Here is a 26,004-nt window from a genome sequence, read left to right as displayed (position 1 = left end):
TCAAAAAATCGCGTTTAAAATTTCAAGTCACCACTACCCTTCTTAGGCGAGGCGCGCTCTAAAGCGCTATAACTTTCGATCTATTGCTCGGATCTCTACGAAAATTTGAGAGAATATTCTCAAGAAAATGTAGTTTCACATAGAACAATTTTTTGATTTTTTGAAAATAAAAACGCTTTCAATCCACCTAACAGTGTGATGATACATTTCTTATAACTCATATCGCATTCTTCGGCTATTACATTGATTGAGAACATTTAGAACTTGATGCTTCGCGATGTTTTTGATAACACATTCTACATGAGATAGTGGCAGGACTCAGAGAATCGCTCAAATTAGCATAGGACAAAATCATTGCAAGAAATCTCATAGGTTAAACTTATTTAATGGAAAAGCGGAAAAATGGCCTATAAAATAGAAATAAAAACGAATTATTGCTAATGATCCATTAATAACATATATAAATTCTTCAATCAATGCATTGTGTAAGAAAACTGAAATTTCTTAAAGGGGTTATATATGTTGTGCTGAGTCAAAAAAATTCGAAAAACAAATTTTCGAATTGATTTGAAGTTCATACTCAATAGCGTTTACTCGAATTCCCAATGCGGAGAGAACTAAGCACTGAAATTTCAGCTCTTGATATCTCGCTACCTATGAAGTGCATGCGTACATAGTTCAAACTTTACTTCGATATCGACTTTTTCTAAAAATGACTTCCCAGTAGTATCTTTGATCTGAATTATTATCCCTAATCCTAATGCCAAAGAACAAATATAAAACTCTCGAAACCCGTTAGGGAAAATCATTATCATTACTGAAATTTTCTTTTTCACGAAACTTTTCGATAACCTTCCGTCACTTCTATTAAAAGATTTCAAAAACTTTATAATTTACATAATCTTTAGGAACAGTTGTTTAATAAGCTTTTGTAATATTGTGTAGGAAAAGCAGAAAATTTATGAATTTTCTCTATCTGCAACATATAAACCCTTAAATATACCAATTAATTTAGGATACCCTTTTAACATAAACTATCGCACGAATGGAAATAGGTTCGCCGAATTTTGGAAGCGGTCGATAAAATAACCCCTTGAAAACTACCTAAAAATTGGTGTAGTTCAATGCAAATGAAAGAACATATCCTCAGAAAATGGGATGCACCTACACAGAAAAAAATATGTTGTATTTTTAAGTTTATTTTCATGCACATATTTGGAGTATGAATATAAATGTAAAATTAAGTTCCACCACAAACACACACGACTTGTCGTGCTTTCTTCAACGAATTTTATTATAATTTTACACGTGGATTGAAAATTACAGTTTCTTTAAACGGAAAACCAATGCGCTTCTTATGTATTTTTACTCGAATACTGCTGTAAAATGAATGACATGTAATATTACACGAACGAAAGTGTAAAATTGTATGCTGTTTGATGCTCCAATTGATTTTAACGTAATTTTCAATCAAATTTATGATTCAATCGTTGTATGTTTACATTCGTATTGATTTACATGTCGTTTAAATTTCATTATTTTTTGGTGTGCACTCCGAGTATGATAGAATCAGAGATAAACAATTTTGAAACCACACACTTAAAATTATTGTGTAATTTTACATTTATTTTCATGCACATATTTGGAGCATGAAAATTCATGTAAAATTAAACTGTTGTTTAAATTTACACGGCTTAAAAAAAGCATCGTGTAAAGTTCAACGACGTGTAATTTTAAACGACTTCATCATCGGTATTTTTACATGCACGTTGAATTTTAAATTGAATTAATTTTGATCTGGTTTACTACTGTTTTACTCGTATCATTCCTATTCTTGTACTAATACTACAATTTTAAATGTGGTCCAACCCTTTTCAACTCATAGTTTCGATATAAATACAAATGAACTAAACTGTTCTGCATGTCGAATATCCAATATAGAAGTTTTAAGCTTTTAGGTATGGTACCAACAACCAAATTCTTTACGATGATACCTGATGGGAATGTTTTGCATGACCATGCAAAACTCATGAACCTGGAACTTAGATCCAAAGTTCGACAACAATCCAGGGAGATAGAACCTCATCAGTTTCTTGCACACACCTACGCACACACTCCTTGTTGAACTCGGCGGTTTGAATCGAATAGTATATGAGACTTAATCCTCCGGGCTTCGAATAGAAATTTTTCAGATCAGGATTTTCAGATTGATTGAGCAACCTTTCTATATATATATATGAAATGAAACTGATATTTTATTTTCTCATGAAGTTATACTTATCAATAACTATTAAAAGGAATAAAAAGTCTGTTTATGTTCAGGCGACCGAATTAGATAGAGCAGAAATTACTTTGCGGACTACGCGTTGCCTTTGGCCAACGCGACTCGCGGTCGATTTCGACGCCACAAATGTGATTATTTTCAAGAAATATTCTTGAAGTAGTTCCAAAAATTTGGAAATCGGTTTGACGTACATGAAGTTATGCACAAAGTGGATGGTAAAAAGATCCTCCATTGCAGTGATCACATCACATGTTCCCTCGGACAGTCGTGCTTCATTAGCGTACACGTAGAACACGGTTTTAGAATTTCCAATGTCTGAAATAAAATTAAAAAAGATTACTGGAAGGTATACTACTTTTTTATCATCATCAGCAAAAATATTAATATTTCAAGCAATATCACAGACAATTAAAAATAACAATCCAGATATTTACACCTTTTAGGCATCAAACGAACATTTAGAATGTTTCAGTTAAAGCTATTGTTATCAATGATGTACACTAGTAATAATGAACATTTGAAGTTTATAAACTAGCACTATTTATTCCAATGTCAGTCAGTCAATAGCAATTTGTTATCTGTATGAATACAGCTCTCGATTATATTTGTAAACATCAGTATACTTACCAACAGCTACCAGCACCGGCCCTGCACTACCAATGATGATATCATCAATACGTGTTCCTATCTATAGTAAAATAGAAACTATTTAGAATTTTGTACGATTAGGCACTGTAAAAATTGCTTACTTCTTTTTGAATGATTATTTCGCTGAAATTTTCTCCTACTAGCGAACATAAAAACTGCAAGATCTCGTAATCAGACGATGACTCTTTCAAATGTAGGTTGGGTTTACAGGTCAGTGAATATTGAATAATTTTTTGCTTTTTTGAAACAAAATACCGTCGAAAATTGCTGACGTTCACACCAGTTGCCTTCTCAAAATGAAAATTCAATAACAATCTGCGTCGCAGGACGGTAAATTGCGATACCATTTTTGCGGTATCAATTTTCTCGTCTAATTTGAATCTCACGTAAGCTTGTGACTGCAGCAGAACTTCATTCGACAACAAGTTTGGCTCATCACGAGCCAATTTCGACTGTATACACTTATCACATTGGTTGGACGAATTCACCCAATATTCCTTGAGTGTTCCTGCTCGAGCATTTCGCTTTTTTTTAAGACTTGTGACGGCATTCGAGGTCGATGCCTGCCCATTTTGAAATCGATTCAAATAATTATTGCGATTAATCATTTTGTATTTCAATTCAACGTAGCCTTGGCCGGCTCCGAAGCCATCATCATCCGTGTAATCCATAGCCGGGAATTTCTCTATAATTTGGCGTGATACAGTCTCCATAGTTTCAGCTCTGATCTGCGAGTCGATCATACGGAGCTGATCGATCACAGCATTTGTTAATGTAGATACTTCGGTCCTGGTAATGCGAATTGATGCGGGAGGAAAGACGTCTGGAGAGTTGTTTTTGAATTCTTGCAAAACCTTCAAACGATCCATAAGATGATCACCAATTTTGTTCCAATTTATATTGAAACAGCGAAATTTCATCTCTGTAGAGGCGTTTTTCTTGGTACTTTTTTGAAGGTACACGTCCTCCGAGGGGACACGTTTCTGACTGGTATTCGGTGATTGATTTTCAAAATCGTCAGTTGTGTTACAAATCCGGTCAATCGCATCTGAATTCTGACTCTGCTTTAAGAGATGAACCAATTCTTCGCTCACTGCCATCGATATGGTTTCAATCGCCGTTCGATGTTCGGTCATGCAAGAAGGTTCAGCATTTCGCTCTGTTGGATTAGATGACGCATGTGGAATATTATCACAAGTTTCCCAAGCAGTTTCAATATTGTTATCGGGTTCGTGCTGTACGGCCTCTAAAAGCTCATCGTCGGTGTTAACAAATTCAACCGCACCAGGTATATCCATAACCGTATTTTCCAATTGTGACACATCTGCTTTCTGAATTTTTACGATATGCAAAGATGGTTGATCCTGTGTTGACTCCGCCGAATCTATTACAGTAATAAATAAAAATTTGTTATTTTTTTGTGTTCACAGCAAGAAAATATAAAACCCTTTTCATAAGATTCAAATCGAATAAAACAATTATTAGAGAAGCGTTAGTATTGAGTGGCAAGTACCACGACACTATATACTAGGAGTTGCGGAACTTCCGACAGAAATCATACCTTTGTATTGGTAACCCAATCGCCTATAGAAAAAAAGATCCCAAGGAGTTTGATATATTAATTTGTTTTCTATATATTATTCGCGGACTTCTCTAAAAACCTGGCCAAACGTCAAACATTGCATGGAAGTACTTTGTGTTCTAGTATTCTAGGGTTACTTCGCGCGAAGTGATGAAGGCACGTGTAATCGACCTTCACAAATTTGAACCAATTTTGGAGGAATTGTTCATCTGGGGCCAATATATCAAAATCCAAATTTTTGTGCCAATTGAACCACCCGTCGGGCCATGGGAGCAGTTGTTGTAGGACCCAAAGGGTACTTTTCAGGTACCATTTGGGTCCTACAACAACTGTGCAAATTCTTAGCTCGATCGTTGAAACTATATTTTTGCGCCCACTGTTTAAAGTTTACATGGGATTTTGTATGAAAAAACTAACTTTCGCAAAATAATTCCTCCGGAAGTCGCCCATTGCTTCCTAAAAATAAATCGTTATGTGGCTTTTATGGTAAATTTAACAAAGAAACAAAGTCTCGAAAACCACGAAACGATCTGACCCTTGAAAAAAAAGTTATTAAGCAGAAACCGATTGATGCTCTGACGATTGATAAAATATTCATTTTTTCTAGCACCACTGCTGTTCACTGTCCAATTATATGCAATTTTGTTTTGATCTTCTCTTAATGTGTTTAAATCATTTATCTATGCTGTTTGGCCACTTCGCAAGGGTTTTGGGGGGAAAATTGAGGTTTCTTTTGTACATAATAAGAGAAAGTTAAAAATTTTGTATATTATTCGACCGTCAGTGATGCTATGAAAAGTGAAATTTTCATCAATCTTCAGGGCATTAATCGCTTTTTGCTTAATAACTTTTTCCACAAGGATCAGATCGTTTCGTGGTCTTCTAGACTTTGTTTCCTTGACAAATTTCCTATAAAAATCAGTCATCTATTTATTTTTAGGAGATAACGGGCGACTCTTGAAAGAATTATTTTGCAAAAGTAGATTTCCCCATACGAAATCCCATGTAAACTTTAAACTATGGGCGCAAAAATATAGTTTCACCGACCGAACTAAAAATTTGCAGAGTTGTTCTGGGAGCTAAATGGGACCCAAAAAGTAACTCGGAGCGAAATTTTATTTTTTTCATATAACCATGTCCCACTCTACTGGATATATGCATAACCTAAATTAATTGTCGATTGTAAAACTTGATTAAGAACGAGCACAGTTAATAGACGTAACATCTCCGAATAACGTGAGAAAAGTGCCAATCGGCCCAATTTTAGCTGATACTGATTCCCATTAGTAAAGCACTATCGCTTTGTTAATATCCACTGCACATACATTAACTCACACTACCTAATATGTGAAGTGGAGGTGAGTGTCAGTTCACTGTGGACAAATGCTATTGGTGTTCCAAAATATGCCGAAAGACCAGCGATTCGATTGGCTATTCAGCTATTTTACACATCATAGAAACAAAAGAAACCCACGACCCAGTCAAACAAAGCACTGAGCAGTGAAATAACTGTACGTCTGTTATTCTGTGATACTATCGTTCCCCTTTCACCACAGACTAACAGACATAACACTTGAAAACAATTCTTCGCACGTTAGTTGTAAAAACGAGTACAATGTTGCATTGGTTTGTCTTATATAAAGATACCAATTATGATCCTTAGTAGGGGATATCTACTCTTTCCATTATTTAATAGTGATTGTTTATATAGTATGCTGCCCATTAAAACATGAGTCCCATATTGAAGAACAGCAAGCTGAGAGAAACGCTGTTAAAGTTTTATATTTTCGCTGCACCTTATGGATGGGACAACCATGTTTTGGTATTTTCTTGGTATTTTCCAAACAAACCTCGTAGTCTTATTTATGCATGGTAAATTAATCACAATACAATCCAACAGATAAGTTACTTTCAATAAAAATGTTTGGGGACTTATACTTAATGGGCGGTATGGTGGCACAGAGATAATACACAATCACACTATATTTTACAATTTTATCAGCATTTGTCTACTCGATGCCGATGCAGACATCCATGTTAATCACCTCATTGATAGCTATTCAGTGAAACACAACTGTAAACGATATAAATTGCGTGTGACAGCACAGATCTGCTACTTAGGAGTGCAAGTCAACGCTTTGAAGTGGAAGTTTATTTATTAATGGTGTGAATATTGTCTAGCAGTCAATAGTAGGCAAATAAGCGTGGAAAACTAACTAAATCGACTTATAAAATTCAAACGATTTGATTCAAATCATTCATATACATCCGGAACGTATAAGCCATCTCAAACAAAACTACCGCACATCATCAATAATCATATTTGTATCCATGTCAAATAAATTCGTAATTCCAAACGTGCGTATGCACCTTGATCTATGTAGAAACTTATTAATATCGACATACCTACCGCACACGTCCAGTGCACATTAGAATTGTTATGAACTAACCAAAAGAGATCAGCATAATCCCCGAGTAGTATACGGTGTTTTAGTACACATACATTTCCAGCACATCAGTCAACTAGTTCTCTTGTTAGTTATCTTTTAAGAACTCATCTAAATTATGACAAATTCAGTTAATTTTGCTCACAAAGAAAACGATCAAAAATTATTTAGTAACTTTGATTTAGCAAAACAAACCAAACAAGACAGAGATGCCAGATACTTTTTTTTTCAAATGTCTGCAATAATAATTTTAAAAGTCTGAGAAGAACAAAAAATGTTAGGAAAGCTAGTGTAACCAAAAGCCTTTATATTCAAAAATCTGTAAATATCTGCAATGAAACCAAAAAATCTGCAAATATCTGCAACCAAACTAAAAAATCTGCAAATATCTGCGTCATTGAAAAAATCTGCAGCTAAAATAAAAAGTCTGCGAATTTGCAGACATGTATGCAAATCTGGCATCTCTGAAACAAGACCATGTTTATTAGTTTATGTATTATCTGTCAACGTCAAAAGGAGAAAGTTTTGTAACAGAAGAGTTACGCAAATAGAAACTGCCCTTATAAAAATAAATTACACACGCCACCGAAAAACTACCTAAAATTCAGTACTTTTGATTCAATCTCGTGGTATCGTGCAGGAAGGTAAAATTAGGTAAACCGAGTTGAAGGTAGTTTCCATTTAACTACGGCAAAAAAATAACGAGATCACTCTAGAAATGTATAACAAATTTGCATCAAATTAGAAAAAATGCATTTAATTTCCATTTTTGCATCAACTTTGCACTCCCTCGCAGAAAAGTTTTGTTGAATGTAGTGCTAATTTTTATTGGGTTTTGACTTCTTACACACAACGCAAAATATATTGCACGCAACGCAAAATACATTAGGAATTTCTATTTTGATGGAAAGAAATGCATTTAATTTAGCTGATTTTTAAAAATGCGTCACAAGTGATCTGCCCCTAGGTACGGACACACAGCAAATTCACATTTTTGCCTTTCTCCTATAGAAAGGTTATGCAATCACTCTGAACATCGTCAACTTAATCCCGGCCATTTCATTTGACTTGCATAGGTTTTCTGAATTTTAACAGGGTCGTAGTTAGGGGGATACGGTAAGCCCCCCTCCCCACATCACTCACCACCCTTCCCTAAACCGACCTTCTCTCATCAAGTACCCCTCTACGCGAATAAAATCTTCTAATTGCTCTAGAATAAATTTTCCTAGTGGGTCTGAAAAACCAGGGCAAAATTTGGTTTGAAATGATTTTGAGTTGAGAAACTAATCTAAAATTTCTTAACAAGTTGAAATTTTTTGGCGGGGTCTAAATCCTCGAACCCTCCTCCTGGAGTCGCCGCTGGTTTCAAGTGTTTCAGTGTCGACATATAGCGACATATAGTTCGTAGCTGGCGATTCATTGTACGTATGTGCAAATCGCATTGAACATTTAATAGACATTTCCACCATTATATTAAACATAACCAGCCATGGAATCGTAGTTTGGATAAATGAGAAAGGCACAATTGCACCACTAGTTGGATTAAAACGGATTTTTTTCTGTTCATTCGTCTCGCAAAGCCTCACATAGAGTACTTGACAATATGTAACTATATTAGTGTGTTCAACGGTTTGTTTTCCTCCACCTGTCATAGATGGAGGAAAACAAATCGAAAATAACTTTTCGGTCCGATTATTTTCATGATGGAATATGACCAACCAAAATTGTACGTCCCCAGAATAAGTTTTATAGCGACATAAAGCATTTCAACACCATTATAAATACTTTACGAGAGCTAATTCAAATGTTTAATTTGGCTGACAGTTTTATATATGGCAGCTGGAGGAAAACCAGCCCCCAAGTAGTGTGAGTGAAATCGTTTGCATGGAACTTTATAGTTTAAATGCAGCCAGTCCATTTTACAGAACCCTCTGGCTGCATTTGACGTTCGATTTTTTGCTATTTGCATTCAGGACGATTTAGACGATACAGCTTCCGTCAACGTCAACGGAACGTCACCGTTCCATCAGGATAAGTTTAATACTTTTCTCTTGTGCCCGTTCAGACGTGCCGTTCGTCAAAACGTTCCGTGCCGTTGATGTTGTGTGTGAACGCTTACATTTAACTGCATCCCAGTCATCGTGGCAAGCAGAAAGTTAGCATAAGTAAGCAAAGCGAAATTGCGATTTGTGCGAGAATTCTGGCAAAGAATTCGCTCAAATGCAACAACCGTTTCTGACAGAAGCAGTTAATCCAACCGATGCTGCTCACTTTTATCCAGAATCCAGCTAGGAATGTACGGCCAAGATCTCTGTACGCTTCCTGCACCTCTTTGTCAGATGTTTTGCTCGATTTGTGTTAAATTCTACCAGGATCTTTGCACAGTTTATGTCCGAGTTATGCCAGGGTTTTGCTCGGTTCCTGTCAAAATTTGCCAGAAAACGCAAGCAAAACCGAGTTCGCCCTAGCTTTTTGTTTTATGATTGTTTGTAGGGTAAATGCAATTTAAATTTCTATCCGGGGTGCAACTAAATTTCTCTTTTTCTCCGCGCGTCTTTATATTTTATCATTGTCTTTGGGACTTAATTCGCTTTGAATGACACTGACAGATAATCTCTTTTGGCAGTTTTCGGTCGCACTCTTCTCACATAGGGTGATGTGCCTATTATGGCAGTAGAGCCTATTGTGACCCTATTTCGTACCCCTTGGTTTCGAACCAAGCATATGAGATAATGACAATATCGATTTGGCTAAAACAGGTGTGCAAAAAAAGCTCAAGTTATATTCTTTATTTGTTGTGCACATACGTATTCAGAACTATCCACTAAATCCAACTTTTAATTAAAACAAAATCACCTTATTGAAATATCTGCTGATCCGCCTCACTCGCGTAGTGAACCGAAACAGGACGCAACGGCGCTTAGCAAAATAAACACTTTCGAGCCAGCATTTACCGCCTCATATCTCGTTATTCCGGCACAAATATATCAAATATTGCACTGATACATACCTTTATTTTAGCTGGAGAACCTTTTTACGATTATTTCACTTTAAAAGCACTCGTCAAACACTAGAATAGGCCTAGTGTTATAATAGGATAAAACTAAATACGGGGGTTCCTATTATTGGCATGTTTTGCTGATACACTACCACAATCAAAACCAACTTTTTGCATCCATCATACAGAAAAGAATCACCAGTGCGGCCAAACCAAAACATGAACTTGAAAACATAATGTTATGCAATTTCAGGTATAAGTAATCAATTATTTCAAGTTATTCAACTAATTGTTGATCGCAGATATTTTATTTTCAACTGCACATACAATTTGGATCGGGAGGAAGTAATGTGTGATGTGAACTTTATATTCCAGTTGTTAACTTTCGCATGGTTATTTCCTGCATGCGCAGTTCTGGGCGCTCTTCTACTAACAGCTGATGAGTTTCTTTCGTGTGCGTAATGTTTACGTTTGTTTTGATCGGCTGAAAAAAGCAGAATAATTCGTTTTACAAATCACGCGTTGGCGTCCATGATCTGGATACCTAGTTAGAATCGACGCAAATGAAATATGAGGCATTGCGTTTCAACTAGATTGTTTTTCGATGAGGTGGAAATCGGCACACCCATGAGGCGATAATTGGAACGTTCAGGTGGGAATAGATGCACAGAATAGAACATTTATTTTCATTTATGCTGAAAATTGAGACAATTCTGCCAAATAAGCATTATACAGATGTTTAAGAAACAGTACACTGATACTTTATTCTGAGAAAGGTTATAGGTAATATGGCTTCTTTTTAAGTTGTTCAAAAAATAGTGCGACCCTCTCCATAATGGTGCCAAAATAGGCTCATCACCCTAAATACTCTGCAGAAATTCGGTTGGAGTTTTTAGTTCATTGAACATTATCATCATTCATTGCCATAAATAATAAAATACAATATCAATATATTCAATAATCCACTGTCATAACAGCCCATAACCAGTGAGTAACTCTGTTGGTTCAAAATACGTTTTTCGCAAATTACCGAAAAGTTCTCCTTTCAGAATGCTGTAACGTTTAGACTTTTATGGGAGATGTGCAGCAATACGCGTACAACTTAAGTGGAATGATTGCGTTCATCGCTCAAAACACTACGATATTAAATGAATAATTAACAATCACTGTTATCTGACAGGATGCATACATTAAAGCGGTCCCTTCATCATGCAAGAATGTCAATAAAGGCTACTTCAGAACGTCAGCCTCTCCCCCAGGAATTTTATAGCATCTGCATTTTCAGGACCTACGATACGTTTTAAACTACAATGATTCTGTTAGCTGTTGATGTCGTTGGGCTTATTTGGGCCCAGAAGGAGATTCATTTCCGCGGAATTTTGTGTCAACCTATGTTATCTACATTTTGTTAATAATTCATCAGTATTGCACCTTTCACACCAAACTGGCCAATCGCACAAGTGTGCACCTTCCTTCACAATGAGATGAAAGTGCGTGTTCACGTCGGATCGCTTGGAAGTGCTCGGTAGTCTTGTTGTATAGTACTAAAGACCAACGAAGGCTCTCAGGGGACTTGATGTTAACGTATTTTTATAAGACTTGAAAGGAGGGTGCGTGCTTGTATGATAGTCCAATTTGGTATGAAATGCGCTATAATAGTTAAAAATAGTGTAGTTCAATTTGTATTTCGATACATTCATGAGTGTGGAAATCACAGAGTATAATTAAATGGGAGTAAGATTAAACTTCAAAATTATTAAATATATGTTTTGTTAACGTACCGGAAATATTTAAAGTTGATTGATAATTCGATGGCTGAAATACGCTTGGTGTCCATGCTTCGCCCTCTTCTGTTAACATTAAAAGCTGGTTTTCGAATGCAGTTAACGCTAAGTCGGTTGATATTCTACATCCTTCAATTTCAGTATACACACACGTAATGTTTTTGGCTAATGCAATTGATGCTAGAATGTCAAGAATAAAAGAACTTTTTTAGACAAAGGTCTTCAGTAATAATTAGCAGTAGGATGGATACGTCGATATTACTATCCTTACCTTGCTCTAGTAGACTGGTTAAGGTGGAAAGAGCTGGTAAGGCCAGCCTATTAAACCGCGATGCATCGCACACTTTGTAAATGGTTATCTTAGCTGCCATTTTCACCGACTGATTCTACTCTAAATTTTGAATTGAAGGGTGCGTTCAAATTAATGGGATTGCGTGCTGGATGAACAAGTATAGCTTTTTATTTTCATAGAAAGCTTTCAATGGGGCACGATCGACAAAATCAGTTATTTTTCTAACAACAGCTGTTTGCGATTCTGTAATGATTTCCATAATTACTTTGTCGGGAGCATTTACAACGGATCGCATTGGTCCAAAGATTTTGATTTGCTCATTGTGTTTGTTAAATATGAGAAGTTTAATTTCAACTACATAAAATTGCTCTCCAAACTCATCGTGCTCGAGGAATAGGTAGTCGCTCGCCTGATAATCGTACCCGCAGTACGATGCTTTTTCGGCGTACAAGGATTCTTCGTGGAGAAGACCAAATTTGCTGAGTTCCATTTGCACTGCCTCAGGGAGGACTTCATAGGATTCGACATATTTTGACACCACAAAATGTCTTTCAAAACGAACGTTTTCTTGTGCCAGAAGAGCTTGATAAAGTTGATGCTGATCAGCACAGAACTTAACGACGTTTTTGAAATTGAGAGTGCTCCGTAGAGCTCGTTTAAAGAAGCAGTGTTTCCTCTCACAAAATAAAGTGCAAAAGGACATAAGAGGCCCAAGCCGGGATATGATTGAAGGATAATGGGTAGTGAAATGATGTTTCGGTCTAAGTGGAGTATCAAAATGTTGTTTTCTGAGTTCTAAATACTCCGTTATTAGTGCTCGCAGTAGGTGAATTTGGGACTCTGACACGATAGGTGCTGTGACTATGTCCGTGATGTTTTTAATTAGTATCGTCATTATTATTAACGGATCCTTATAATCGATTGGTTTGTTAAGAAACAGAAACGGAAGGACTTGCACGATATGCCATATATCGCAAGCCTTTGCTTTAATATTTTTAGATTTTCTGGTATAATCAAGTGTGATTTTTGTATCCAGTTTCAACTTTTGACACACTTCATTTATTCTTCCTTGAATGTATAGGGCTGATATGTGTTGCTCTTTAGAGATGCGTTTCAGTATTAGAAATATATCATTATTTATCCATCCTTCAAACAGATCGTGAGCTACACACGGTGCCGCTCCTAGATCAAACATTTGAAAATGTTATAATTCATCAAAAATACAGCAAGTTTTCACTCCTCGGAAAGGAGCACAACTCGGATTGTCAGCGATCATCTGAAGGTCTGCCTTATGAGTCTCAGGAGTCCTAATTTCTGCCCTATGTAGACAATCATTTCGAAAAGACTTATGATCTATGTAACAAGTGCGGCAGAAATGAGAACTTGTTGAAAAGTTCTCTACAAGTCCTCCTATTCGGTGTGCACCCAAATTATCATTCATGGTAGTAAATAATGACCCTCTTAACGTTTCAGGGAAACCTCCACCATGCACAACAATTCCATCTTCTTCTAGTATCTTAATATCTTCAACAAGTCTTCGAAATATGCAAACACCACCGAAGTAAGAAAAATCCCTATTTTTGCAAAGAAGAACAAGTTGAACATTTTCGGTTTTGCATCGCAAGTGTGGGTCAAGGTTTCCTAATACCATGTACACGCATAGTAGTTTATACCGGCCTGTTGCGTTGCCAATAGCATTGACGACCACTTCGGCAGCGTCTTGATAGAGAAAAAGGTTTAATGTCCTATCGGAGAAAAATGAGCTGGTTTTGAATTTAATGCCGTCGTCGTAATCTGTCAGATATCCCGGCACTTTGAGCTTATTTCGAAATACTGCATTATAAATTTTGGAATCATTGAGCATGGCGGTCAGTGTTTCCAATATTGGGACATAGTGATAGAAACCGTCTTTGTGTTCGTTGTCCTTTTGAAGCGAGATTTGGATTGAAGGGACAAAGCTGTAATGTTCCTGATAGTACTTTTTTCGCATGTACGCTGATCGAAATATTCCAGAAAGTCCGAACATGACATCAAAAATGTTGCAAAATTTGTGTTCAAAATTCATTCTCTCTTGGATTTCATTTTCGAACGATGCACAGTAGTTTTTAAAGTAACTCTTCTGTATGGCGACAGCTTCTCCCAACGCAATGACTACTTCCTGGATTGCAGTTTCTGTGACATGATTTTTAGACAACAACTTGAGGAACAAGTTTCCAAAAATTTCTACTGTGGTTTCGCTGCTACCATCAATTACGTTGCCGTATGGAGATAAAGACACGGCACCGTCGTTTAATACACTGGATTTTTTCAGCTCAGGTGGTTCCGGTAGTGGAATGCCGTCTTCGTTAGATACTTTTTCACCGTATTCTATCTGGATGTTTCCGTTCCGGTGAAAATACATATTGTGAATACGCATACTATTGACGGTAACAAAAGGTTTTTTATTTTGGCAGCCGAATGGGCAGAACACGGGTTGCCCTGATCTCAAATGTTTGGCCATATGCTTGGCCATCAATTTTATGCTGCTCTCGAATTTATCACACAAAGTAACAGAACATTGAAAAGAGCGCTGCACTTTCAAATAAGAGTGTCGCTGGCGAAGATGTTTTTTGTAGGATTCGATAGATTTACACCGTAATTTACACTCCGGGATGGCACACTCGAACAATTTTTGGTTCTTATGCACTCGCGTATGCCAAACAAACCGTTCTAAATCACTAAAAACAGCGTTGCAAAACTTACAAACTATTGTAGTTGTCATTATAAGCGACGCAATCAACACACTGAGAGGGAATAAATTGAAACGATATTCGACGCATCGGCCATATTCTTTTTTTTTCAATGAATGTTGCTTTAATTTTACAGGTTGATTGAACATTACGTTTTAAGTCATTGAATAACCAATGCATCTTAGTTTATTTTTATTCTAATGGTTGGTAAATAAAGGATGCTGTAATAGTATATGAACGAACGTTGAAAATTGTATGCTTTTTCATGATCTAATTATGTGCATTCAAATGAATGTAAGTTTCAATGAAATTATCGATTACAGTAATGTATATTTACAAACTCTTTGGTTTACATGTCGTTTAAATTTAATTATTTTTTGCTGTGCACCAAATATATAAAGATACATATATTAAACTTTCTTCGTTTACGAATAATTTGATTTATGACCAGTTATTTTTCTATCGTGCTTGCAAACATTTGATTTGATAGCAGGTATTTAAAGATAGATGTAAGGTTTTGTTTGTGAGCATTAACTTATATTCCCATTTCATGGATTTGAAACAAAAATTTTTAAAACTTGAATTTTTCACACCCTAGGTTATCGATTTTAATTTAAAAATTCAACAATTATCTCTAGTGAAGAATAGCATGCCTGTGTGTAGTTCTGAAACAGTCGATGGAATTAACGGGTTTTAATTTGGCCACGGATAATATTGCTTGCTTATAAAACTGGCTGCATTTTTAATGTCATCGTGGTCGTGTCTTGCACACAACACTCATTTTTTCAGAGCTGAATAAATGGATTGGCGATGGGGTGGTTTGGTGCGAGAACCGCGCTCTGTTGTTCTTTAAATTATATGTGGCGTCAGGTGCTTGTACAGATAAATTCACCCCGACGCGCGTTTCAGTGTACACCGTGGTGAATTTATCAGTGTGTTTGTTTCCTCCGGCAAGCCGTAATGCGTACTGGTTGTTTCGTTGTGTAAAGGAGATGGTGTTGGCTTATTGGATACTGATATGATTTTCTGTTCATGATTTGATACGATTTACTTCGGAAAGTTTATTTACAAGTTTATAGAGCATTTTTGCACTACCAGGGGAAATTTAAAATACTTGGTCCTCGGAGCAAACTGAGAAAATGTTTTACGTATCATCATGTTATAAACTCAGTTAAATAACGGTCCGGAAAACAGATTAATTGTATCCACATTAAGCCCGGCTTATTTTGTGTGCGGCTAAATGACGCAATATGCTTTTTACTTATTTTGTTTGCGAATATCGCGGCAATGAAAAGCTCCATTATTGTGAAAACTCCACTCTAAGATACCTGCTTGTTTAAGGTTCGAGCATATTATTATTTATGAAAACATGGGGTAAACGCGCCTCCTAAGGAAATATGATCATAGTTCAGCTATAGAACATTAATTGGGAGAATTTAATAAATATAATTCAACCAACATTTCCCCGTGTAATCGCAGTCATAACGCTTTGAAAAATGTTCAAAATTTTAATGATTCACAACAACAACGGGACAGAAAGCTCGTTGGACTAACACGTAATTTTGTTTTCTGTAGAGTTCACAAAAGTGTAGCTTTAAATCGTCTTAGGTTATGCAATTATTAGGTTCCCAAAACAATTGTTCTGTTTTAGATTAGAAAGAAGTAGCATACATCATTCGTTTTCGAGCTCTCCATCGAGACAGAGGTTGTTTTTTCTAGTCCGTAGTGCTGTGTGAAGCGATAAAGAATAGTGTTAATCCGCATTCAAGGTTATTTTGCCAGTTCGGTTCTGTCCTCAGTCTTTTGTTCGCGTGTGAGGATTAAACAATAGCCAGCTGTATAAGCTGGATCGGTTCGTCGTTGGACACCAGTTTAAAGCTAAGTGGTTTTTGTCCTTTGTAACACATTTATTGCTTTCTTCCGTCTGCGCGGGCGCTGACCCCGTGCCTTGACTCTTTCTATGGTTCCCTCTCCGGATGGTCAAATGGAAGTTGAATCGGGTTCAACTTCTAAGTCTCCCCCCGGCCCAAATGCTATCCAGAACTCTCAACTGGTCCATTTGTGGTCTTCTTTCGGCCCAAGACTAAATCACTGAATCTTCTTCAGATTTCTAGAGACCTGACGGAATGGTTCTCGGCAGTGACCGAAATTTCAAAGGTCCGCTCGGACAAGATAAGGGTGTTGCTAGCCAACTCAAAGCAGGCAAACGATATTGCTTGCTGTGAGCACTTTACGCGGGATTATAACGTGTATATTCCAGCTGTAAAAGTACAATCCGAACGCGTCGTAACCGATGAGAGTTTGACGTGCGAGGACCTGCTGAAGTACGGGGTTGGCCGTTTCAGAGACCGCTTACTTCAGCCAGTGAAAATACTTGAGTGCAAACGTTTGCACTCAGTAGTAGTTGCGGAGGATGGTTCAAAAACGTACCCCCAATCAAACTCTTATCGACATTCGTTATCGAGCACTCAGTCGAGATAGAAGTCTTTTGTCATCGGTCCGTACACTCTATAGCGACAAATAGTGTTAATCCGCGTTCAAGGTTATTTGCACACTCTACGCCTAGTTGAGGTTTCAGTATTTTTTCCCTTCTTTTGTGTTTCTGTTTCTGTACCGTTAGCCGGTCAGTGAAGTGAAGCAGTGTTCTTCTAGTAAGCCGTCTGGATACCGTTACCTACACAAGCTAAGTATTAGTTTTCGTTTCCCCTTCTTGGTTGTCTTAATAACGTGCACTGGGCAATAGGCCCGTGCAAAAATGACTTCCCCTGACGGCGGTTCGTCTCCAGGTGAGATGGACGTCGAAACAAAATCGGCTCCCCGGCTCAAAGTATATCCGAGCTCGGCCACCGGGCCATTTGTGATCTTCTTTCGGACCAAAGAAAAAAAGTGTTTGAATCTGTTGCAGATTTCTCACGTTCTGACAGACCGGTATTCGGCCGTGACAGAAATATCGAAAATTCGCCCTGATAAGCTTCGGGTGGTTGTTAACAGTTCAACTCAGGCAAATGATATTGCTGGCTACGAGCCCTTTACGAGGGAGTACAGGGTGTATATTCCAGCTAGCAGGGTTGAAGTCAGTGGGGTCGTTTCCGATTCGAGTCTGAATTGCGAGGACCTGCTAAAATATGGGACTGGCTGTTTCAAAGACCCCATGCTTAAGCCAGTGAAGATACTGGAATGCAAACGTTTGCATTCAGCATCACTCGCAGCTGACGGGAAGAAAACATACGTCAACTCAGACTCTTATCGGGTGACCTTCGCCGGCTCTGCCCTGCCCAATTACCTCCTCTTTGACAAGGTTCGTCTACCTGTTCGCCTCTTTGTGCCGCGGGTCATGAACTGTACTAATTGCAAACAATTGAGACACACAGCCTCCCATTGTAGCAATAAAGCCCGCTGTGGGAAATGCGGTGGGAATCATGCGGATGATTCCTGTGGTAGAGATGTCGAAAAGTGTCTCTACTGTGGGGGAAACCCACATGATCTTAAGCGTTCCCTTCAGGGACGCTCTAAGCGATCTTTTGCAGAAATGCTTAAGATAGCTACGCCACCTGTCTCTACGAACATCTTTACCAACTTGTCTACTGACGAAGGCGACTGTGATGAACCCCAGGAGGGAACATCTTCTGCTGTGCGTAGAAGTAGTAGAAAAAGGAAGAACATTTCCTCTTCCAAGCTTCGTCGTAAAGGCCAGAAGGTCCCCATGGTCCCCCTAAAATAACTACTCAAGGAAGTACTGTTGTAAAACCGAAGCAAGTCGCTCCCGGTCTCAGTAAACTGAGCTCAGAAAAGGAGTTCCCAGCACTTCCAGGAACATCAAAAACCCCAAGTGTTCCCATATCTCAGCCAGAGAAAGAAAACAGTGCTGGCTTAATAAATTTCTCTGACATTGTGGACCGTATTCTTACAGCGTTAAAAATTTCTGACCCCCTTAAAAGTATCTTGATAAGCTTTCTCCCCGCAGTAAAAACATTTTTGATGCAGTTCACTGCGAAATGGCCCCTTCTTTCAGCGATTGTATCCTTCGATGGCTAATTCATCGGACGAGGTCAATGATTTAATCACTGTTCTACAGTGGAATTGCAGAAGCATTATCCCGAAAATCGATTCGTTTAAAATCTTACTAAATAATTTGAAATGCGATGCATTTGCCCTATGCGAGTCATGGCTCACTTCAGAAATAACCCTACACTTCCACGATTTTAATATTATTCGCTTGGATCGAGAAGACTCTTACGGAGGAGTACTTTTGGGGATCAAAAAGTGCTATTCTTTCAATCGGATCGACCTCCCCTCGACACCAGGAATTGAAGTTGTCGCTTGCCAAACCAGAATAAAAGGCAAAGACCTTTGCATTGCTTCCACCTACATCCCCCCTAGAGCCTTAGTTAGCCACCGACGGCTTTGCGATATTGCGGAACTCCTCCCCGCACCGAGGCTAGTTTTAGGTGACTTCAACTCCCACGGCACGGCATGGGGTTGCCTTAATGACGATAATCGATCTACCCTACTCCATGAGCTTTGCGACAACTTCAATATGACCATTTTGAATACGGGTGAAATGACACGGATTCCTGCCCCTCCAGCGCGTCCGAGCGCCTTAGACCTGTCCCTCTGCTCGACATCGCTGCGGTTAGATTGCATGTGCAAGGTAGTCTCTGATCCCCACGGCAGCGACCATCTGCCAATCGTAATTAATATTGCTAACGGTTCAGGGCCACCGAATACAATCAATGTTTCGTATGACCTCACACGAAATATTGATTGGAAGAGCTACGCGTCCGCGATATCCGAAAAAGTAGAATCGACACAAGAGCTTCCTCCGGAGGAAGAGTACGGGTTCCTGGCTGGCTTGATTCTCGATACCGCGATTCAAGCTCAGACTAAACGCGTACCAGACGCGAATTCACGCGGGCGTCCTCCCAATCCATGGTGGGACAAAGAGTGCTCAGACGTGTACGCGGAGAAGGCCGCTGCGTATAAGACCTTCCGGGACGACGGGCCGCCAGCTAGCTACCGACAGTACGCGATGGCGGAAACGCGCATGAAGAGTTTGATAAAAGCCAAAAAACGTAGCTACTGGCGCCGGTTCGTCGACGGACTAACGAGAGAAACATCGATGAGCACTCTTTGGAGTACGGCCCGGCGCTTACGAAACCGAAACAGTACCAATGAGAGCGTGGAATATTCAAACCGTTGGATATTCGATTTTGCCAAGAAGGTTTGTCCGGATTCCGCCCCGGCACAGAAGATCTACCGCGCCGCGTCCCCTCACAATAACGCGAACGAAACACCGTTTTCGATGGTGGAGTTCTCACTTGCTCTCTTATCATGTAACAATAAAGCCCCAGGGCCAGACAGAATCAAATTTAACTTGTTAAAGAATCTGCCAGACTCTGGCAAGAGACGCTTGTTGAATTTATTTAATAAGTTTCTTGAGGGTAATATTGTCCCTCATGACTGGAGGCAAGTGAAGGTCATCGCCATTCAAAAACCAGGAAAACCAGCTTCCGACCACAACTCGTATCGACCGATTGCAATGCTGTCCTGTATCCGAAAGTTGTTCGAGAAAATGATCTTGTTTCGCCTCGATAATTGGGTTGAAGCAAATGGCTTACTGTCAGATACACAATTTGGTTTCCGCAAAGGCAAAGGGACGAACGATTGTCTTGCGTTGCTCTCAACAGAAATTCAAATGGCTTATGCTAGCAAAGAGCAGATGGCATCAGTTTTCCTAGATATAAAGGGGGCTTTTGATTCAGTTTCTATCAAAATTCTTTCTGAGAAGCTGCACCAGCATGGTCTTTCACCGACTCTAAACAACTTTTTGCTAAACTTGCTGTCTGAAAAACATATGCATTTTTCGCATGGTGATTTATCGACATCACGAATTAGCTACGTGGGTCTTCCCCAGGGCTCATGTCTAAGCCCCCTTCTCTATAACTTTTACGTGAATGACATTGACGAATGTCTTGTCAATTCCTGCACTAGAGTGACAGAAAAAAAATGACCCCCATCGGCCCACCCCTGAGTCGATTCCTAGTCCCACCAAGAGTGTCTGCTCCAAATTTGAGCCAAATCGAACAAGTCTAGCTACCGGACCAACGTGCTTGAAGTTTGTATGGGATTTTTCGACAATTTACATGGAGAAAACCCACTTGCTCACATTTTCGCAGCTAGGTGGCACTGTATACATCAGATTATCACCAAAAGTGAAACTTAAGAAGATAATTTTATTATCTACAACTTTGTTGAAGACTGTAAAGCGATCCGACTCCAATAGGAAAAGTTATTAAACTTTTAACGAAGTGATGTCTAAGTCAGTTCTGCATGGGGCCTAGCAGTGCATTATAGTGTATCAGTACTAGGTTCTAACAAACTAAACATTTTTATGGAATAATGGTTAGATTTAGCTGAATAGTATGTTCGGATGAATTGTAGTACATAATACGAGTTATGTTTTGGTTAGAAAATTGTAGTTCCACATCTGACCGCATAGATGGCGCCAACACTAACTTTTCAACGAAGAGAGATAGAAATTAGGTGTCTTCTACAAAAATGTAGAACAAGAATATTGCAGTAATTCTTCCAAACATCTCGATATTCTATCTCTCTCCGTTGAAAAGTTAGTGTTGGCGCCATCTATGCGGTCACAGATTGAACTAAAATTTTCTAACCAAAACATAACTCGTATTATGTACTGCAATTCTTCCGAACATACTATTCAGCTAAATATAACCATTAATCCACAAAAATGTTTAGTTTGTTAGAACCTAGTACTGACACACTATCATGCACTGCTAGGCCCCATGCAAAACTGACTCAGACATCACTTCGTTAAAAGTTTAATAACTTTTCCTATTGGAGTCGGATCGCTTTGCAGTCTTCAACAAAGTTGTAGATAATAAAACTATCTTCTTAAGTTTCACTTTTGGTGATAATCTGATGTATACAGTGCCACCTAGCGGTGAAAATGTGAGCAAGAGGGTTTTCTCCATGTAAATTGTCGAAAAATCCCATACAAACTTCAAGCACGTTGGTCCGGTAGCTAGACTTGTCCGATTTGCTTCAAATTTGGAGCAACTACTCCTGGTGGGACTAGGAATCGACTCAGGGGTGGGCCGACTGAGTTTTCAAAAATTCATTATTTTTCTGGGCAGTCTATCCTGCACGCTAAGGCAGCTTGCAGATGACGGTGTGGTCTCTATTACAGGTCCCAAAGCCGTCGATCTGCAAGGACCATTACAAGATACCTTTGACAATTTGTCTGCTTGGGCCCTCCAGCTAGGTATCGAGTTCTCCACGGAGAAAACTGAGCTAGTCGTATTTTCAAGGAAGCGTGAACCAGCGCAACTACAGCTTCAATTAATGGGTCAAACTATTGCTCAGGTTTCAACTTTCAAATATCTCGGGGTCTGGTTCGACTCTAAAGGAACCTGGGGATGTCACATTAGGTATCTGAAACAGAAGTGCCAGCAAAGGATCAACTTTCTCCGTACAATAACCGGAACATGGTGGGGTGCCCACCCAGGAGACCTGATCAGGCTGTACCAAACAACAATATTGTCGGTGATGGAGTACGGGAGTTTCTGTTTCCGCTCCGCTGCGAACATACATTTCATCAAACTAGAGCGAATCCAATATTGTTGTTTGCGTATTGCTTTGGGTTGCATGCACTCGACACATACAATGAGTTTAGAAGTGCTGGCGGGCGTCCTTCCGCTGAAAAATCGATTTTGGGAACTCTCATATCGATTGCTCATCCGATGCGATATCTTGAACCCGTTAGTAATTGCAAATTTCGAAAGGCTTGTCGAGCTCAATTCTCAAACCCGATTTATGTCCTTGTACTTCGATTACATGGCACAAAATATCAATCCTTCTTCATACTATCCCAACCGTGTCAATCTCTTTCATGCTTCTGATTCAACTGTATTCTTCGACACATCCATGAAAGACGAGATTCGTGGAATCCCGGATCACATACGTCCGCAAGTGATCCCAAGCATCTTTCATAGTAAATTTCGAGAAGTCGACTGCAACAAGATGTTTTACACCGACGGGTCAAGCCTCGACGGCTCCACTGGCTTCGGTATATTCAATCAAAACCTCACCGCCTCATTCAAACTCAATGATCCTGCTTCAGTTTACGTCGAAGAACTTGCTGCTATTCAGTATACCCTTGGGATCATTGATACTTTGCCCACCGATCATTACTTTATTGTCTCGGATAGCCTCAGCTCAATCGAGGCTCTCCGTTCAATGAAACCTAGAAAGCACATTCCATATTTTCTGGGGAAAATCTTGGAGCGCCTGCGTGCTTTGTCTGTAAGATCGTACAAGATTACCTTAGTTTGGGTTCCCTCGCATTGCTCCATTCCAGGTAATGAAGAAGCGGACTCTTTAGCTAAGGCGGGCGCTTTACAAGGTGACATATATGAAAGACCAATTAGCTTCAGCAAATTTTTCAGTATCACTCATCAGAGAACCCTCGAAAGTTGGCAAACTTCATGGAGCAATGGTGAACTGGGAAGGTGGCTACATTCGATAATCCCTAAGGTATCGACGAAACCTTGGTTCAGAGGGATGGATGTGGGTCGGGATTTCATTCGCGTGATGTCTCGGCTCATGTCCAATCACTACACGCTGAACGCACATCTCCGGCGTATTGGGCTCGTGGATAGCGGTATCTGCGCTTGTGGCAACGGTTATCACGAAATCGAACATGTTGTCTGGGCATGCGCCGAGTACTGTTCTGCCAGATCTCAACTATTCGATTCCCTTCGGGCCCGAGGAAGATCACCCAATGTCCCGGTTCGAGATGTACTAGCAAGCCGCGATATTCACTACATGTCCCTTATACACACGTTCCTCAAAACCATCAATATCCAAATTTAAATGCCCCTATCTTTTCTCTTATTATTCCCAGAAGTGCCCTCTCCGCCTACCGTACCCCAACGATGGTTTGATACGACTCCAAGACGAGACAAAACATCTGTCGAATGAACCAACAACACGAGATCTACAGTACAACATCACACACGCAGCGCGGTGTGTTCCCGATCCGTATCTGAGCCGTACTACGAAATCGTCTGGAGGAACCCCTGCCGGCTCGAGGAAAACCGCCCGGCGTCCCAATACTTGATACATCCGTTCGAATCTGTAATCCTGGTCGTTGATTCCTGATGCCGGAAACTGAAAGTTTATATCCCCCCCCGTTCAGCCTTGTCCACCTTCTCTCCCATGTCTCTGATACACAGATGTATGACTTCACCCCTTCTCCCCTTGAATATCTTCCCAAAACTTATGTGCTCCCCTATCTTCTAGTGTCAGTTGATCAATCCGTTCGAATCTGTAATCCTGGCCGTTAATTTCTGATGCCGGAAACTGAAAGTTTATATTTCACCCCCCCCCCCCCCCTTCAGCCTTATCCGCTCTCCCTCCCATGTCTCTGATACACAGATGTATGACTTCACCCCCTTCTCCCCCTGAATATATTCCCAAAACTTATGTGCTTAGTTTTAGTTGATCAATATTTAATCTCGTTAAGAAATGCCCAACAGTACCACTACTTTAAAATAGCCCTAATTAATTCCCCTTAATCTTGAACCACTCTTTCTAGTTATTTCTAGTTAATAAGCTTGTAAAATGTTCCGCTTAGTTAATAATTAATTTCTCCTACAATCTCCCTTCTAAAAATCATAAAGTGAATTACTATACAAAGAACACACAAAATGACCCGTCCCCCAAATCTTACGAATATTATATTATACCCTCTTTTATATGTATAAGTTAGCTGTAAAGTTTTTTTTTTAGTTTCATTATATAAAACAAAATAATATTGAAATGTGTAACCCCCTAGATTTAAGAAATTCAAAATGTAAAACAATGAAAAAATGGCACCTTTAAGCTAACGCATACGTGCCTTATCAAATAAACAAATTAAAAAAAAACTCTTATCGGGTGACCTTCGCTGGTACCGCTTTGCCAAATTTCGTCCTCTTGCACAAGGTTCGTCTGCCTGTGCGTCTGTTTGTGCCGCGGGTCATGAATTGCACAAAGTGTAAACAACTGGGTCACACAGCCACCCATTGTAGCAATAAGGCCCGCTGTGGAAAATGCGGGGAGAATCATCTAGATGATTCGTGCAGTAAGCAAGCCGAAAAGTGTCCTTACTGTGCGGAGAGTCTGCATGACATCTCGGCATGTCCCGCGTACAAACTACGCGGGGATAAACTGAAACGTTCCCTTGCGGGACGATCCAAACATTCTTTCGCAGAAATGTTGAAGAATGCTACGCCACCATCCTCAGCAAACATCTATACTCACTTGCCTCCTGACGAGGGCGAGGCTGGTAACCCACAAGAGGGAACATCTACTAGGGTGCCTAGAAGTTATAGGAAGAGGAGGAACATTTCCTCTCGTAAAGTTCCTTGTAAAGGCCAGAAGGTGTCCCTTGACGGGGCTCCGAAAGTGACATCTATTGGAAGTGTTGCAACCAAACCGAAGCAATTAGCTCCTGGTCTCGGAGGATTAAGCTCAGAGAAGGAGTTCCCAACACTTCCAGGAACATCAAAAATCCCAAGTGTTCCTTTGTTTCAGTTCGAGAGTAATCACAGCACTGGAATTATAAAACTCTCGGACATAGTGGACTGGATAATAAAAACTTTCAATATTACTGATCCTATTAAAAGTCTATGTTTGCTTTTCTACCTACAGTGAGAACATTTTTGAAGCAGTTGACTGCTAAATGGCCCCTCCTCTCAGCGATTGTATCCTTCGATGGCTAACTCATCGAACGAGGTCACGGATTTGATCACTGTTCTACAGTGGAATTGCAGAAGTATCATCCCGAAAATCGATTCCTTCAAAATTTTAATAAATAATTTGAGTTGCGATGCATTTGCATTATGTGAAGCATGGTTAACTTCCGACATAGATCTCAACTTCCACGACTTTAATATTATTCGCCTGGATCGAGACACCCCCTATGGAGGAGTGCTTTTGGGGATCAAAAAGTGCTATTCCTTCTACAGAATTAACCTTCCCTCGATAACAGGTATTGAAGTTGTCGCTTGTCAAGTAACAACCAAAGGCAAAAGCCTTTGCATAGCTTCCATATATATTCCCCCCCAACACCGCGGTTGGGCACCGACGGCTACAAGACATTTTAGAATCCCTTCCAGCACCGCGACTAGTTTTAGGAGACTTTAACTCTCACGGAACAGCATGGGGTTGCC

General features: G+C 39.4%; 2 protein-coding genes across 13 annotated transcripts in view; one reads left to right on the top strand and one right to left on the bottom strand.

Annotated features, from left to right (window-relative positions):
• Positions 1-26,004, top strand: part of LOC131689389 (uncharacterized) — a 468,781-nt gene that overhangs the window by 267,503 nt on the left and 175,274 nt on the right. The window lies entirely within an intron of this gene.
• Positions 2,208-11,998, bottom strand: LOC131689391 (uncharacterized). 8 transcript variants are annotated; one of them, XM_058974451.1, is made up of 4 exons: positions 11,741-11,998; positions 3,034-4,316; positions 2,912-2,972; positions 2,208-2,599 (listed from the first exon to the last, which is right to left on the bottom strand). In XM_058974451.1, the coding sequence occupies exons 1-4, from the start codon at positions 11,817-11,819 to the stop codon at positions 2,319-2,321; spliced, it is 1,704 nt and encodes a 567-aa protein (XP_058830434.1). In that variant the 5' UTR covers positions 11,820-11,998; the 3' UTR covers positions 2,208-2,318. The 8 variants fall into 8 exon arrangements, 5 of the variants coding, with proteins under 5 accessions (XP_058830434.1, XP_058830436.1, XP_058830437.1 ...); XM_058974453.1 differs by lacking the exon at positions 11,741-11,998 and adding an exon at positions 6,921-7,150; XM_058974454.1 differs by lacking the exon at positions 11,741-11,998 and adding an exon at positions 6,925-7,150.

This window comes from Topomyia yanbarensis, chromosome 3, assembly GCF_030247195.1.
Source record: "Topomyia yanbarensis strain Yona2022 chromosome 3, ASM3024719v1, whole genome shotgun sequence".
In the NCBI taxonomy this organism is placed as follows: domain Eukaryota; kingdom Metazoa; phylum Arthropoda; class Insecta; order Diptera; family Culicidae; genus Topomyia; species Topomyia yanbarensis.
The sequence above is the reverse complement of the archived record's forward strand: the minus strand, read 5'-3'. Positions and strand labels throughout refer to the sequence as shown.

Coding starts and splice junctions, on each gene's coding strand:
- LOC131689391 (XM_058974451.1), bottom strand. CDS start 11,819: ATGTTAACAGAAGAGGGCGAAGCATGGACACCAAGCGTATTTCAGCCA. Junction 4,317..11,740: donor ATCAACTTTAAATATTTCCG/GTACGTTAACAA, acceptor TTACTGTAATAG/ATTCGGCGGAGTCAACACAG. Junction 2,973..3,033: donor AAATAATCATTCAAAAAGAA/GTAAGCAATTTT, acceptor ATTTTACTATAG/ATAGGAACACGTATTGATGA.